The sequence below is a fragment of the Oryzias latipes genome, chromosome 3 (assembly GCF_053564925.1).
Source record: "Oryzias latipes strain Hd-rR chromosome 3, Olatipes_Hd-rR_3.1".
NCBI classification, from domain to species: Eukaryota; Metazoa; Chordata; class Actinopteri; order Beloniformes; family Adrianichthyidae; genus Oryzias; species Oryzias latipes.
Window position 1 is genome coordinate 5,553,601 of NC_136239.1, and position 15,228 is coordinate 5,568,828.

Here is a 15,228-nt window from a genome sequence, read left to right on the forward strand (position 1 = left end):
ATCTCTGAAACGCAGTCTGATTTTGTTACAGAAATGTAGTTATAACCTTTTATTATGACACCGGTAGCTCTGTTTGTTTGCCCCAGAGATTTGACATTGGCAAAGGTATAAAACAAGGTTTCCCCATTTCACCTATTCTTTTTATTGCAGCAGCAGAAATGCTATCTTTGCTCATGAAACATGCTGACTTTGGTAACTGCCAGTTGCAAATGCCGAATTTTCAATAAGCCAACTAGCCGACGATACGACAATTTTCTTAAATAATCTAGAAGACATCCCTATAATTAAAACTATTAACATCTTTTAAACGCTTCAAGGCTTCAAACTGAACCTAGACAAATATGAGATCTTACCCATTAAACCCTGTACATTATCTAATGCTTATACGCAGTTAAATACTTTGGAATGCATATAACTAAAGTCACAAAAGACCTGGAAAAACGTCATGTTTGGGAAAAACTAGAGAAATGTACCTCTCTTCTAAATAATTGGGTACAGAGAGATCTTTCCATTTTTGGTAGAATTATCCTCACTAAAACTGAAAGCATGTCAAGATTCATATATCCGTCCTATTCTATAATTGTCCCTAAATAAGCCATTAAATCTATTATTCAAATCAATGAAAATCAAATAGAAAATATTAATAAAATGATTAAGGCTTTTCCTCAAAATATATTAAACTCGGTTTCTGATCTGTTTCTCAAACTCATTTACAGAAATCCTTCTGTCCCCAAATTTCTAATGAAAGCATGTTTAAACTACCCTGACTTTAACCCTGAACTCTGGCTGAAATCCGCCTGAACTTGCTTACTCTGGGTATGTCGGTTCCAAAAGACCGGATATGAGTTGGCGTAATTACGCTCGACTAGGTAATCCTGGGTTAATGCACGTGCACGGCAAGTAGATAAAGACATTCTCAATGGATCGCCGATTTCTGGAGTCACCATGGAAACGCGTGGTGAAAAAAAAAGAAAACGCTATACTTCAGTGAGACGTAGTCTGAGGTTTTATTCAATTTTGTCAACTTAAATGAATTATTTCTATTGGTAGCAAGTAATTGAGTTAAATTTATTCAACCAAACTATGATTTGTTAGGGGTGCTATATAAATTCATCATCCTCTCCCTCCCTCTCACTCATGGTGCAGAGGCTTTAGCATAGTAGGACAAAATAACTCGGCAAAACACGGTAAAACACAGTAAAACAGCTAAACAACTCAACTCATTTGGTCAAAAACTCACACTTAAACCCAAACCCCTCCAGACAGGCAAAGGGAATTGTATCCCAGAATTCCTTGCGGTGCCGCTCTGACAGCAGCACCAACGTTACACCTACTTAATTGAATTAATTTGAATGAAAGGAAAATAATTGTCTGAAAACTACGTGTTATTTTTAAGCTGACTTAACAAAAATGATTTATCTTAACTGAAGCAAATAACTTAGTCAGATCAAAGTAATAAAGTTTTTTTTCCAACATCCGTATGTGGTCTTATCACCCTCTTACGGTGGAAAAAGTATTATCTGAGCTTCTTCATCCACTAAATCATCTTCAAATGGACATGCCATGCTGCTTCACCTCTCTGTAAACAAACTAACCTTCAACTAAACCTGCTCCAGACCAGGTTATGTTCAGAGCATGAGTTGCTATGGCAACTTGACCTACCCTGAAACATACCTCCATTTCTGGAACCGAAAGCTGAGGTTATCCACTTCCTTAGCCTCAAACTTACCGTGGGAGCTAGCATAACCTGCTTTCTGGAATACCCCCCTGTGCTTCTTGGTAAGTGAGGTGAAGCTGTCTCCCTGTGAATCTGCTTTGGGTTTTTTTTTAAAAACTGTGTTTTTTGTAGCGTAGAAAAGATCTCTAGCATCCAGAGCTCCCCTCTACACCCCAGTGAGTTTAAGGCGTGGATGAGTTTGTCCTCGCTGCTCAGGTGATCAGTTTGTTTGGTCTCTCCAGTTCCTGCCAGTGGGCTTCAGGCTGCACTCCGAGCCCGGACAGTCATCTTCTTGGCCTCTGCTGCAGCCAACAGAGTGGCGTCAACCCCCTCTTAGCTCCATGGTCATTGGACTTGGGAACTGCTGAGAGGTGTCACGCCCTTCACGCCCTGTGCTGGATTTATGCTGTTTTTACCTGTTATTGGTATGAGGGTGGGCATTGATTGTGTTTTTGTTTTTCTTCCAAACAATATTGCCAAGCCTTTATTTTATTTTTATATTCCCCCCCCCCCCTTCTTTTCTTAGGGCCGAGTGCAGGGACGGAGCGTGTCGGGCGACAACAGTGAAGGCTCAATTGGAGCGTGTTTGGATTTAGTTTATATTTTTTGTTTTTTTCCACGTGTGTGCATGCCACAGAGTGGGGTGTTTTATTTTGGTTGCCAATCTCCTCCACCTCTCCTCCACCATCCTTGCACGCCTGTGTTGCAGCACTTTGGGTTCCCCAGACCCTGTACCCGGGATGGCGTTGTTGCTCTTTTTTATTTTTTTTAAATCTGCTTTGACCAATTGCCACATTAAGAAAAAAAGGTTTTCATCTGATGTCTTCATGATGCTGTAACTTAAACTAGAACAACTATAGTTTTTCTTTGTAAAATATTGGAATCATTTGGTAATATATTTATCTACCAGCCAACTTGTCTGAGTCAAAAATGAGATTTGGTCTCCGGTTGTAACTTAAAACCAAACTCCAAAAATTCTGTTTCAAATGAGGCTAATCGATTTCAAGCATTGCAAAGCAATAAATAATAGATCTATCAAAATTTTTACAGAAATGATTAAATAGGTAAAATATACTTTCAGGTCACCACTAATTTATGGGCTGAAAACAGGGGGGTCCCCCTTACACAATACTAAATATGGCACCCACCAGCTACCATAAGGATAAAAGGAGGAGGCAGCCACCTTCAGCCAGGTCCAGACACCAAGATACTAAAAATGAGCACAAAAACAGTTTAAAAATGGATAAAAGCAAGGGTGTCAAGCTTGATTAAAACGTTAAAAAAAATGACTAAAAACACTAAGCAAAACAGCAGTGGCAACTCTGCTCTCATGCCCCAGGGTCAGAACTCATGCCACCACCTGTTAATATAAATAGAATTTAAAATCTTGCAAACTCAAATGCTTAAAAACTTTAAAAGGACTCAAATGATTAAAAGCTTTAGTAAAAAAGGTCCACATGTCAAGCTCACCCACCAAGGCCAAACCAGGAAACCAGCACCTAGATGGAACTCCCACTGCTGCTATTTATCAGCCTTGTGAGCCAATCACAGCTCAACAGACAGGTGCTGGCCATGAATGTTCATCTATGGAACACCATGAGGGACAAACTACCACCCACAGCCCTGTCTGTCACATGTGCACTGTACGGGAAGGTAATACGTGAACATATTCAGTACTTACTACTGCAAGTACCAAGTAATAGAGTGGAAATAGGGCTGATTTTTTTTTACAGTCCCTATTCATTGTACTCAAGGGGTAGTTTCTGTGGTAAATACCATGAAACATACAAATGCAGACCTAAAGGTCAAGGTACTTTATTTGTACTTACCTTGTTCTTACATGTGGTAAGTACCACAAAAGACACCTTTGCCCAACATGTAAATACCCAGTCAGTATATTAAAAATAACCAGTATGTACCACATAAGTATAAACCAAATAGTACCACATAAATACACAGTACCATGTAAGTACAGAGTAGACACAAAAAAGTACCATGTAAGTACCCAGTAAGTCCCATAAAAAAGTACCATGTAAGCACCCTGTAAGTACCCAGTAAATTCCATTAAAAGTACCATGTAAATACCCTGAAAGTACCCAGTAGTTACACAATAAGTACCATGTAAATACCACTTAAGTACACTGTAAGTACTGTACTGTAAAAGAAAGCGTTACCATACTGCTCTGCTGAGTGAGTTCTAGTATTTCTCTTCATGAGATGCTCAAGCTAACAGTAGCTCACAACACATCTGCTGCTTTGTTCTACAAACATTTTTACAGTTTGGATTTAGTAGACAATTTCCAAAAGAGATGTTAAATTAAATAGTTTTTGTTAAATATTTCATCATTTGTCAGTTTTATTTCAGAAAGTAAAAGCAGGGAGAAACAACTAAGCTCTAGGGAACTTATTTATCCGTTTTGACTGCATGGTTACTTTGGATGTTGCCAGATTTTCTGTCAACAAGGAGGCAGTATGGAAGCCCACAGAGGTCATTTTTATTTTCGTTATGTGGTTTGTTTCATTCCCACCTGTTGAAATGGTTTGTCTTCATGGTTTTGAACAGAGCTTATCTTTTTCCCCTTTGTGTTTTCGTTTTTCATAAAAAAGATGCTATTTTATTTTGTAGGGTGCTGCTCTTTTTCTTTTTTCTTTTTTGTCTCAATGAGAGCCTCGCTGTCAGTATGGGTGTGTGGGGCAGGCTGGTTTAAACTGTTCCAATCAAAAAGCCTGAAATTCAACATGAATCCAAGACTGACCCTGGGAGGTTTGAACATGCTGACCTCATCATGTGAGGTCGTGTTTTCAGAATCTGAAGGGCAGTTTTGGGGGGAAAAAACATCTTCAGCAGGTCAAACTACAAACAGGAGTTTTACCCAGTTCAGTTTTTTGCGAGGAGAAACCACAAAAGCCTGCCGTCCATCACCGTTTCCGCATGACCTCAGTCAAAATGTGTGGTTGAGGAGTGGGTGGAGCTTTGGATCCACAGTCGTTCCCTTGAAGGAATCTGGGACTGTGAAAAAAATGAGAAAAGAAAAACAACCTGAATGGACTCAAGAGTCTAAATGTAGTTTTAACCTGATCCCTGATGACTTAAGGGGCTCCGCCCACTCAGAGCAGAAAGAGCAGATTCATGGTGCTGAGAGGGCGGGGTTCTGACAGAGCCTTTTTAGCTGACTTCATAATTCCAGACCTGTTTCCATGGAAACACTCAGACATCTGAGCCTGAGCTCAGTTTGTTTTAGGTGACCTCTTTTTGGTTTGTTGTGTTCAGTTGTTGGTTGTTGTGTGACTTCTTGTCAGCTGATCTTGTCACTCTGAATTTTTTCCTTTTGTCATTTCGATGAACAACTGTGAGGCCCCCGCGAGGAAAACAAAGACGTTCTGGGATCTATTTGTCTGACAGTGGAGGCATCGGAATGGAGCAGAGCAGGAAGCTGGTGGCCCGATCATTTCAGTTGCCGCGTCTGAACAGTTTTTCATCTGCTCCTGATTCACCACCATTTACTCAGAATGCAATTTTAAGCCAAAACGCCTTTTAAATGTCCTCCATCATGAGAAAATGCAACAAGAGTATGATAAAAACACAGAAAACTGGATTTTCAGTGGAGTGGCGTTTTTAAACTTCTCCTGATGATTAGGATACATCCCACCTCTCTCTGTTGTGTAGAGTCTGCTGCAGAGCAAAGGTACAGCAGGCATGGTCACTGCTACCACAACAACCCGTCACACTGAAAAAAACAAGATTTAAGTACTAATGATTGATTTAATATTTCTCATAAGTGACCATGGTATAAGGATGATAATGCAACGTATAAGTTAATGAACTTTGTGGAAGTCACAGTTTGACGGGATCAGGCATTTTTCTCGTAATTTAATTTCTGATAAAAGACTGGCTTTATCCTTTACAGAATACGTAATAGTTATCGTTTCAAATAAGATTCATGCAATAGTTTGACACTCCTGGTAAGACAAATTAGTCAGATAGAACAACTTGTTTTTTAAATGGCGAGAGGCCCCAATGTCAAGGTGCATTTCTGCCACTTCCTGTGTCGGACTGGGAGTTGGTGTGGGGAACTACCTAACCAGACTGTAAAATATAAATTAAAACACGACATTCTCTTCAGTAGCCTGGTACTTCTTAAAAATTAATAACCAATCCATAAGTACTCTTTCTCCCTTGCAAAAGACTCCTCAAACTCCAATGCCTTGGACTAGATATGCAAACCTTAGACATTTCAGGAAAACGTAAGCATGATCTTCATATTATTAAAATATTTGTGGCTGATTCACAGGTTGGTGCAGATAAAGGCAGAATGTGGAAGGTTTCTGTCAGACAAATCCATGGGATTAAGAGAGCAGCAGCTGAAATACCATCACAAAGCAGCAAGCAGATATTTGAAGCTGCTGGTGTAGGATCCTCCAGAGGCTTGCAGTTCTACGGAGACCTTCTACCCCCTGCAGAAACGGCTGCAGTGGGCCAAAACATACATGACTAATTTTCAAACATTCTTGTTAAGATGGATGTAGTAGTTGGACGGCCACCATGTCCCAACAAGGCTGTGACCTGACTGATGTTCACGTATGTACACGTTTATGTACTGAAGTCAGTGCATCAATGCCATATAAACGTATTGCTGCTCATCTTTGTTCTCATCTTTGGTGACTGCAGCATGGGTTCTGCTTCATGTCTGTCAGTGTGATCCTGGGTGAACGGGAACCTCTGAGTATTAGTTAGTTAGTTATTTACTTAGTTTATTTTTATTTTTCCACAACGTGTCAAAAGCAAACAAATCCCCTCACAATACAGAATGTGGAAAAAATGGACATCCCCAAAGCAGCTGCTTATTATTAGGGGTCTAGCATATTAAACAAGCATAAAAGTACAGAAGATGAGTGGCGGAAGAACAAAGAAAAGAAAAGGAAAAGAAAATAATTATATAAATAAAATACAATAATAATATGAGAAAATGATGGTAATATAGTGGAAAGCGTTGGACAATGGAACAATGAATTCGAACAACATCAACTCAGGCGTGTGGCTATATAAGTGTCAACAAACAGAGAGAAATCACGAACACGTTAATAGGTGGTTTCGGTCGGAGCAGCATCTGTACAGTATGTTGACAATAATAGCAATTTCAGTTTACTTTTAAACATGTATATTCTAGCAGACTGTTTAATGTCATTGTCTAATGTATTCCAAGTTTATGGACCTCTAGTACAGACAGAGAAGCTTGTGCATTGAAACTTTCTGTTTTTGCCTTTTAGCATATGCTTTCCCCTGGTGTCATGGTGATAAGAGGGCGGAAAAAGTGGTATGAGGTCACACAAACGACTATTTAGATTATAAACAACACTGTACATTGTGCATGCATTGTGATACGTGTTGAGTTCTGGTAACTTAAGGAGGCTGTATCTGTGGAAGAGTGGATCCGTTGGAGAATTTGGCATGGACCAGGCTATTGCTCTTATTGCTTTCTTTTGTGTAATCTGGAGTTTTGCCGTGTAGGTAGAGTATGTGTTATTCCATATGATGTTACAGTAATTCAGGTGGGGCTCAAACAGGGATCTGTACAATGTTAGCAATGCATCTGATGGGAGCATGTGCCGAATCTTATAGAATAAACCAACAAATTTGGATAATTTTTTAAGTAGTTCATGTGTTTTTTTAAATTTATGAATTGATCTAAATGGATTCCAAGAAATTTTATTGAGTCCACCTTTTGTAGAGATCGCCCATCTATATTTATGTTTAATTTCCTGTAGGTGGATTTGTGTCTGGATTTGTGGAATATGATAAAAAAGGTTTTGCTAGTGTTTAATGACAATTTATTGCATTTGAACCAAGAATCTACTTTTACTAGTTGTTCATTTAGGTTCTGACTTGTTAGAGCAACGCTCCACCCCTTTTCTTCTGAGAGCTCTGTGACCAAAGGGAAAATACGTTTGATGGGACCGAAGCCTCACACAGCGGCTCAGAACATGATACATGGATGGTCTGAAGCTCTGCTGATCTGACGGAGAAACAAGTTTGGATCCGTAAAAAAATCCGAAATGTGGCACAAACCTGTGAGAAGAAGGCAGGGTGGAACCTGAAGGGTTCGACAGGGGAAGAACATATTGATCTCTGGATCAGTGGTATTAAAATGAAATCTCAAAGAGCCAATACTTTATTCACAATTGCAAACAAACATTAAAATAATGGGCTTTACAAACATTCTTTAGGGAATAAAGCAGATCAGGACCTTCCTGGTGTTCTCCAGCTGTCCTCACAAAAAAGAAAACGCACTCGGATGCAGGAGGAACTCCACAGAGAAGCACACAGAAGGCAGAAACTGAGCCAGACTTCTTTTGACAAATGTTCAGACCTGCAGAGTGCTTCGTGTCTGTAGACCCCCCCCCCCCCCCCCCCCCCACACACACACACACACACACCACCACCACCATCATCAGGCTGGGAGGTCCGGAAACAAGCTTCACCCCTGCAACTGTCCCACTGAAAGTATGCTCACATTTTCTGGCTTCCACCTGCTATCAGATGGTTTTTGTTGAGTCAGCAGTCATCCAGGCTCAGGGATGGGGGGCCTCTGATTGTTCAGCGTTTGTGCACAGATGCTTGCACTTTCCATCACACTCTTTTACAGCACATCAGCTTACAGTGCCCCCCACCCACATTTGTCTGGAAGATTCTGTAAATGCTTCAGTGTTAGGAGATGAGAAGAAGGAATGGAAGAAAGCTTTTCTTTGTCTCTCTTGCTCAGTTCGTCCTCAAAATAAATCCAGGATCCTGTCTCTGTATTTGTGTGTGCCTGCAGTCAGACGGACGGATGTTACACCTGCAGCTCTGCATGCAGAGCTCCACCTGCACGCTCAACATGCAGGACCAATACAGCTATTACAAATATATATAGAGGGAGGGATTCGGTCCATGCCCGCATGTCGGGGTGATGCAGACCTTTCAGCTTGTGCATTCCTTGGGTCGTTTCTTTTGAATAAGACCATAGTTTTGGGGTTCATCCAGTGCTCTTTATGAAGACCGAGCAGTTCCTTGCGTCGCTGACGGGAGCCTCCTGATAATCCCAGCCCCTGCTCTTGTCCGGGCCTTCGCTATGGGACGAAAGCGCAGCAGCAGTCATAAGACAGAACGGCTGTGCGGTTTTACTTTAGACTGCAGGACTCACCATCGACACACTCCACCCGCGGTGTCTCCCAGAGCCCGTCTGCCTGACAGCGGATCACTGGCGAGTGCCGCTGCCTGAACCCGGGGTTGCACTGATAACGCACGATGGACCTGACAGGATATTCCAGCCTTTTCCTCCCAAACATCACAGCGTTTACCACATGTGGGGGTTCTCCGCATGAAACTGAGCACAGACACATTCTAGCTGCATTAAAAGCTGAAGCATTTCTGCTTAGTGTGGTCATTACAGAGTCTGTTCGTTAGTGTCATGGTCTCAGGGCCGTGCATGTAGACACCTAGAAACAATCCACCAAATTACCACTTTATGTGTTCCAGATCTGATTCTTCCAAAAAGTTTGATGTGGTTTCATTTGATTTACAGATTCGGAAACCTTTTACACGACCTGTTTGCACCCAACCTCGTTTTTTTTTCAAGGTGAACCGTGATTCCACCTCCTCAGTGACGAATTTACTTTAGAAGTCCTCATTTTCAAAACATCTGGACGAGCATGAAGCCAAACTCCCCATCATGAATACATTTATCCAAGTTAACACAAACAGTCTGTGAGAGAAATGCCAGTCAGGCTGTGGACAAAACCACATCACTGTAAAAGAGACCTGGACTGAGTAAACGGTTTACCTCCGGTTCCAACCACATCAAGCCAATTCAGTTGCCATTTTCCGCAACACAGACGCCGACATGTTGGAGCCAGAAGAAGTCAGTCAGTACGCAGTGATTGGTCCATGTCAGTCTGAATCGTTTCTATGGCAACACCTGTCAAAATCTATCAAGTGTTTTGAATGTTCAAGGTGGGGGTACCACATTGTTTAGGCATCTGATTGGTCAGTTCATAACTTTAATAACTTGAAATAAAGAAAACATATAAAAGAAAACACGATTATCAAGAACATGTTTAAAAAAGGAGGGTTAAGATCCAGAATTGTTATTCTGATCAATAGATTGACTGATTAATAGTTGTTTATTTCTCTATAGAAGTCTATAGGATGTTAGCTTCTTGTAGGCACTTCCTGTTTGAAACGCCAGGGGGAGGACTCACTCAGCCCAGTTCTCATTTATCCCTTGTGTTATCTTAGATGACCCCACCCTTGCATTGACGTGTTCTCCCTACCATGATAAAGGTGGAAAGATTTCATGTAATCCATGGACACCAGTGAAGATCACAAATCATTGAAGAAAAAAGGTTCAGAGCACTGTCTAGTGGGTCTAGATGACCCAACTCCCAATGACTGTGGAGATCTTCTGCAGCACGAGAAACTGCTGAGTCTCAGTTTTACAGTCCTCACTGAACAAAACCATCACAGAAACCACAATCCAGCTTTAGGAGCTAACACCATAGTAGACAGACAATGGGAGACCTGGTTGTTTACATCAACTACTTACAGTTCCTAAAGCCGTGGAGGTTTCTACACATTGCTCACCACTTTCTGAGTTTTTGACTGTAAATGGGGGCCATTTTGACATTACACAGGGCCTGACGGTTGTCATTGTGACACTAAATGTTCCATCATATGAAGGAGGCCTCAGCAGAGCTGTGTAACGTCTGCGGAGGCAAGAATTACCCTAAAATCACCAGAACAGCTGATGATGTCTTTCTATTGAGTCTCCCAGCTGTTCAACCTAAACTCTGTAAGCACAACGGCCAGGTGGAAACACACTTGATTTAACAAACATGAACCAGAACCTTAACCCCCCTCCCAAACTCAGAGGGAGGCAGGACAAGCTGGAAATCAGAGACAAGAGATTATGGGTCTTAAAAGCAAGATCAGCACTGCCAGACTGCAGTGACATCACCCAGAGCGATATAATGTATGAAGCTGCTACACAACATTATTGAGAGTTTGTGTGCGCAAACAAGTAGCACCTGATTTACGAGCCAGACTGAGTGCTAAACAGGCATAATACGACATTTAACTCACTTAGCACATTTACAGAAAATGAAAAGAGTTCAGAAAACGGGGTTATCCTGCCTGATGGTCATTGGCCATAAAGAAAATGGAAGTTTTCCATCGTTTGGGCAGAAGTTATAGCAGACAAACCTGGGCCTTTTTTGCAAGTGAATGGCAGGTGGTAGTGGCAGGGCTCATCGTTCCACAGGCCGTTCTTGAGCCAAATCATCACCACACAGTTTTCTCCAGAGCCGTAGTTGTCCGGCTGGTTCTGCTTCCAGTTCTGGTATTGCTGAGGAGACAGGAATGATTGCAACATGAGATGAACACCTGTTTCCAGGTGAGTGAAAGCAAACCAGCGTTGTGCTGCAGTTGTTTTGCTGCACACCTCCTGGAAGCCGCTCTGCGGTGTGGAAACCTCTGTGCGGAGGCTCACCTGCTGTTGTTGCAGCTGTCTGGTGTTGAATATGTTCGGTGTGGAGAGGCTGAGGTTATGTTTATGAACGGAGGTGATCAGCATTTATTCTGGAGTGATGCAGCGTGTTGTGAACAACCGGCTGCTTTCATGTCAAACAGGAGCTCAGAGGAGACGAACAAACACGCCTCTGCACACACCAGGAAAAACTGATGAGGCAGCGAGTTGCCAGGTCAGTGAGCAGTCTGCAATCAGACACTAATTCATTCAGTCCAGTTTGCCTGCAGACTGAAGAAAACTTGAATCCTTTGTATGTCATTTTGAACAAATGTGGAGACTTGGGGCCTCATTTATAAACGTTGCGTACGCACAAAAGAAGGCCTACGCCACTCTGTACGCAATAGTTGAGATTTATAAAAAGCAAACTTGACGGGAAAATGTGCGGTCCTTCACTCAAGCTCTGACCCAGGCGTACGCACAAAAACGGGTGAAATGAGAAACGGCGACACCGTCGGCAGATGGAAGAAACACGTGAAAGTGAAAATGACAATACTGCCTGTCAGAAATAACATGAAGACTTCACAAAGCAAGTCTTACAATGAACAGCCTACACGAACACCCGTTTGATCGATCAGCAGTGAAACAAACAAAAAAAAAATCAAACGAAAATTACAACAGAAAATCAAATGAGCACTTATTTGCAAAAAGAAAAGTGAAATATGTTCTACAATATTGGCATGTTGTGCAATTCATCCTCATAAATAATATAGTTAACAGAACGAAATAATGTATAAAACTGATATCTATCGTTAATGTGTCCGTCTGGCGGAGCAGATATAGGTGCGGGCGTGCGGACGGACGGACAGACGTACTAATTGTCCACTGGGGAAAGTTGTTTTCATAGTAAAACATTTCTTCGGAATTATGGTATTCATGCATATGCCTTTAGTTTGTTTTATTTTTGATAAAACAATGTATGGCGTATGTCTCAACCATTCAGAAAGCAACAAGAAATTACATTTGCGCTGAACAATTTCGATGATTAATAGCCTACGTGCACGATAGAACTTCCGGTTAACTTCCGTGTTTCGAGTGTGAGGCCGACAACTTCCTGTTGGTCGTGTTATTGTTGTGGGGAGTTTTGTTGAGTTGCTAGATTTGAGTAAATAGGAGCGGATTTCGGGTAAAAGAAAGGCGTTTGTTGTTTCAACGCGTGACAAAGACATCACAACATTGTTGTGTACCCGTGTGCGAATTTGTCAAAGTACAACAGTACTAATATAAGCTTTCCAGTATATGTGTCGGTGAGAGCCGAATGGATGGTGAACACGGCGGGAGGACTTCACCCAAAGCAAGACGAGTCGTGTTTCGTATTTGCAGCAATCGGAAAGAAAATGTGTCATGTAAACACGCCGTTCGGAATACTTTGCCCCGGTCAGACTCGTTCGGATCAAAATTTCTTTCCGATCGAGATAGCTGGGTATACCGATCGTTGTTCATGTAAACGGTCATTCCGATCGTGTGTCACTGCTGCTCTGGGTTACGTCATGCATAGACGGTGTTTCGCTGAGAGAAAGCTAGTGAGCTCATACGGGACCGACCAGCGGCTCTGCGGACGCCCCGTGTAAAGCCCCGCTCCGCTCTCGCCCCGCTGGGTCTCCCCTCTCTTTCACCCCTCACGAGGGAGATACGGGGGGGGGGGGGGGGGGGGGGGGGGGGGGATGCGTGTCCTCTGAGGTCTGGACCCGGCATCCGAGCTCTGCGTTCGGGCTCCGGTGCCAGTGGACCGAGTGAACCTCTCTGAGCAGAGCAGCCGGATTTATTAATGTGTTTGAGGGGAGGGTGCTTTGTTACGTGTGAGTTTTGTTATGTGTGAGAATTCGGACTGCGAGCCGAACCGCCGCTCTGGGTTAGCGGCTGCCAGACTCGCGAGGACAGAGCAGAGCACACAGTGTGTGTGAGCTTTTCAGAGCAGAAATGCCGCTCAGTCCTTAGAAACTGTTCAAAAAAATCACGACACATGGAATTGTGTATCTAATTGTGCCCCGACAAATAAAGGCTGATCATTTACGTGCAGCCAGGATGCAGATTGCAGCGTTTCCCACATGGTTTGTCCTGGATATTGTGTCCATCAAAAGGCTAATGTTGTTAGCCCGTGTTGTTAGCCTATCCTAACCCTGGGTTGTTCTTCAGTTCTGTTCTTCTTCCACAAAAAAAAGCACTGACCACAAGGATTAAATATAAAATGATGAGCGAACAGGCACTTCATAATATTCATAAAATTAATAAAAGCACGTTTGGAAGATCGCCTCGTATATTACCGAGCTGCTGCATATGTGACAGCACAGGTTTGTCTACAGTACAACGGGACACATTTCCTTTCGGTATTTTCGACGCTATATATTTTAGACACGATATTTTGCCCATGTAACCACGCACTGGTCGACAATCCTGTAGATGTCGTTCACGTCGATTTTGGGAGACCTTGTAGAAAACGGGTGAAATATGCCATCTTTCGCAATCAAAATCTGCTGTGTCGCCGCTATAGAAGTCGCAAGCCGGAAATGGTCGGCCTCACACTCAAGGCGGCGGAAGTAGAACTCCTTACTTTCGTGCACGGAGCCTATTAAATGGAGGGAAATAAAATGCCCCATCACAATGCGTAATGACGCACAATGGCTGATCTTGCGCTCTTAGAAGATGTGGCAAATGGAAGACCTCAGAGTGAACGCATCTTTAGACAGCAAGAAGACTTGCTGGAAAACGAGGACGAGTGGCTTATGAGCCGGTTCCCACTTCCTCGAGCCGTCCTGTTGGAGCTTTTGGGGGGGGTGTCACCCGGTGCATCTGGCCCGTCGTGTCCCCCTCCGCCTCAGTCACCGCTCCACTTAAAAGGAATTCCCCAATTATTGCCGCCAGTCTCTCATCAAGAGGGGTCAGCTCTGGTGTCCCCCCCGTGGCAGACACACTCTGGCGATGCAGCGCTGGACGTTCTTTTGCCTCGACTTCGATGTCCGACCATTTCTTCTTTATTTCAGCCACGGTCCGAGGTTGTGAGGCTACAGCATTTACGGCGTCTGCCACCGTTTGCCGCTCACGTGCCTTTTTGGCATTAATAATGCCCACACTGTGCCCTCCAAACAACATTTTCTCCTCTTTTCCACCTCGCCAACGATAACTTCTACTTCACATCGAGTGAAGTTCCGTTTTTTTGATTTCCTCTCTGTGTTTGCCATGGTTTCGCAATCAATGAATATTCATTTGTGGGCGTTTCACAGACCATTTATGGGCAACTATGGGCGTGTCATGAAGCCGCAAAAGCTGCGCTGCATTTAGATTTGGTTGTGATTTATTAAGGGAAAGATGCGTAGGATGTGCGTGCGCACGGTTTTATAAATCCGAACATTTCTGTGCGTACGCACGTCATTTGTTTCATCCGTACGCCACTTCTGACGCAAATCCTACGCAAAGTTTTATAAATGAGGCCCTTGGAGTTTTACTCAAAGTGCACCATGAAGACTGGTTGTGGCCTCACCACGGGAGTGCAGTCGGTCCAGTGGAAGTCGTTCTCCACAGTTCTGTCGTTTAGGCCGATCCACTGGTAGGCTTTTGCGTTTGCTGAGGAGGAAGAAGGTAGGAGGCTTTCATCATGTTGTCTCCTCACAGGTGTATGCATGAAGGCCAAACGCTCACCGTTGACAAACTGCTGCTCCTCAGGTGTGATGATGCTGACGAGGTGAGCGTTCAGGCTTCTGCAGTGTTGCTCCGCCCCCGGCCAGGTCTCTCGCTTAGAGACGTGCAGGTAGCAGTTCCCCTGAAACTTGGTCCAGCCTTCGGCACAGTGCTGCTCATCTGCAGCCCCCACAACAAACACAACATCTGAAGTCTCAGGTCAGATTTTGGTTCACACACAAGCTCCAACCAAAGTAGCCATGTTCCAGAGCGTGACTCCACACAGTCTTAGTGAAACCTCTGAGCTGTTATTCCTTTTCAATTTCCGTCGAGTCT

The 15,228-nt window shown here is 43.2% G+C and overlaps 1 protein-coding gene across 5 annotated transcripts in view; it reads right to left on the bottom strand.

Moving 5' to 3' along the window:
• Positions 1–7,858: 7,858 nt before the first annotated feature.
• Positions 7,859–15,228, bottom strand: part of LOC101165132 (uncharacterized) — a 45,180-nt gene continuing 37,810 nt past the window's right edge. For 3 of the 5 annotated variants that reach the window (XM_078944131.1, XM_078944130.1, XM_078944133.1), the window contains 5 exons: positions 14,914–15,072; positions 14,756–14,838; positions 10,956–11,097; positions 8,899–9,081; positions 7,859–8,824 (listed from right to left, as the gene is read on the bottom strand). In XM_078944131.1, the coding sequence (XP_078800257.1) occupies positions 8,745–8,824; positions 8,899–9,081; positions 10,956–11,097; positions 14,756–14,838; positions 14,914–15,072 (647 nt within the window). In that variant the 3' untranslated portion in view covers positions 7,859–8,744. Of the gene's footprint in view, positions 8,825–8,898; positions 9,082–10,955; positions 11,098–14,755; positions 14,839–14,913; positions 15,073–15,228 lie in introns of those variants that run through there. The other 2 variants (XM_078944132.1, XR_013654757.1) reach the window with 2 other exon arrangements.